Consider the following 1413-nt stretch of genomic DNA (forward strand, 5'->3'; position numbering starts at 1 on the left):
CCTCCCTCCCTCTCACCTCGACAATGGCCTTCCACCCTGCACAGCCGTACGCCCTCCAGCAGCACCTCCGAGACGGCAGTATGGGAATGGGCATGGGCAGGCAGCCGGGCTCGGCCGCGACGGACGCCTACGACGACTTTCTCGACCAGTATCTGACCTTTGAGGACACAGACGCTATGGGTGGTGGTGCCGCTGGGGCTGGCCCAGGCGCTGGCAATGGTGCAGGCGCCGCTTCCGCTGTGGTGGTGCATGCCCAGTCCTCGTCTTCGCCCTTCCTTCCTAGATCAGCGATGGGTGCACCACACTCGGAACCTTCTCCGCCGCGAGATACCGACGAACTGATACTACAATTCCCCCGACCCCCGCAGCAGTCGCCTCAGCACCAGACCGCGGATGACCAACAGCAGCAGCAGGAAGACCGTGACCAGGACCATGAGAACGATCACGAGCACGAGCACCACCACCACCAGCAGCAGCAGCAACAACCACAGCAAGCCTGGGCCTCATTTCCCCCGACTCATGCATCTCCGCCGCTGCGATCCAGTCGGGGACGCCGACAAACATTCGCCGAACATTGCAGCGCGCGAGCCACAATCTCCGATTCGGACCTTCTAAGTCTAGAAGGCATACATCTCAAATCCCCACGCTACCCGCCGTCACCACCACAGAACCCGCGTCCGTCCACTGCTAACACAGTCATCGGCACATCAAAGACACTTAATAGCAAAGCCAGCAAAGGCTCCCTCAGCGGCTCCGGACCCTCTCTCCGTAGAAAAAAGGCCTTCTCCCGCTCCTCATCGAATTTCCACGCCAAAGACCTCCCCGCCACCCCAAACACAGTCACAACCATCGACCCGCACATCCGCACCCCCAGCCGCTCCGCGAGCCGCGGCGCCATCCGGAAATCCGTATCCTCCATCAACATCTCCCCGGCGAAGATGCAGGCCCAGTCCGTCGCGGCGCTAGACGAATGGACGCAGCGCATGGCTGTCGCTGAAGCAGCAGCCTTCGAATTCGGCTTTGGACAGGGTTCTGGGATCCCAATGACGCCCCCGCCGAGCGCGAGGGTGAGCGACACGAGCAGTGCGAGTGAGCGCGAGATGGGCGGCGGTGGCGGCGGGTCGAGGAGTGCGTTGGCAATGAGCCACTCAAGGTCGCTGTCGCAGACGCAGCTTGCGGCGATGGGGGCGGCGATCGATCAGGGGAATTTACCGTGGACGAGGCCACCGCAACAGCAGCAGTTTACGGTTGTAAGGAATGGGAAAAAGTTGCATGCCCCTGCTGAGGTGGGGGAGATGAAGTTTGTGGATGCGTTTTCGTTGCCGTATGGGGTTGGGTGGGGCGGTGGGGATTTTGGCGGGGTGTTGCAGGGAACGGAGCAGCAGGAGGAGGAGGTGCACCAGCAGCAACAGC

General features: G+C 62.1%; 1 protein-coding gene across 1 annotated transcript; it reads left to right on the top strand.

Annotated features, from left to right (window-relative positions):
• On the top strand, positions 1–1394 carry VE01_10711 (uncharacterized protein; the record flags this gene model as incomplete). Its single annotated transcript, XM_018280103.2, has 1 exon — positions 1–1394. A coding segment is annotated over exon 1 (1371 nt), but the record flags the coding sequence as incomplete, so codon positions are not given.
• Positions 1395–1413: the final 19 nt, after the last annotated feature.

Source organism: Pseudogymnoascus verrucosus (assembly GCF_001662655.1).
Source record: "Pseudogymnoascus verrucosus strain UAMH 10579 unplaced genomic scaffold scaffold_134, whole genome shotgun sequence".
NCBI classification, from domain to species: Eukaryota; Fungi; Ascomycota; class Leotiomycetes; order Thelebolales; family Thelebolaceae; genus Pseudogymnoascus; species Pseudogymnoascus verrucosus.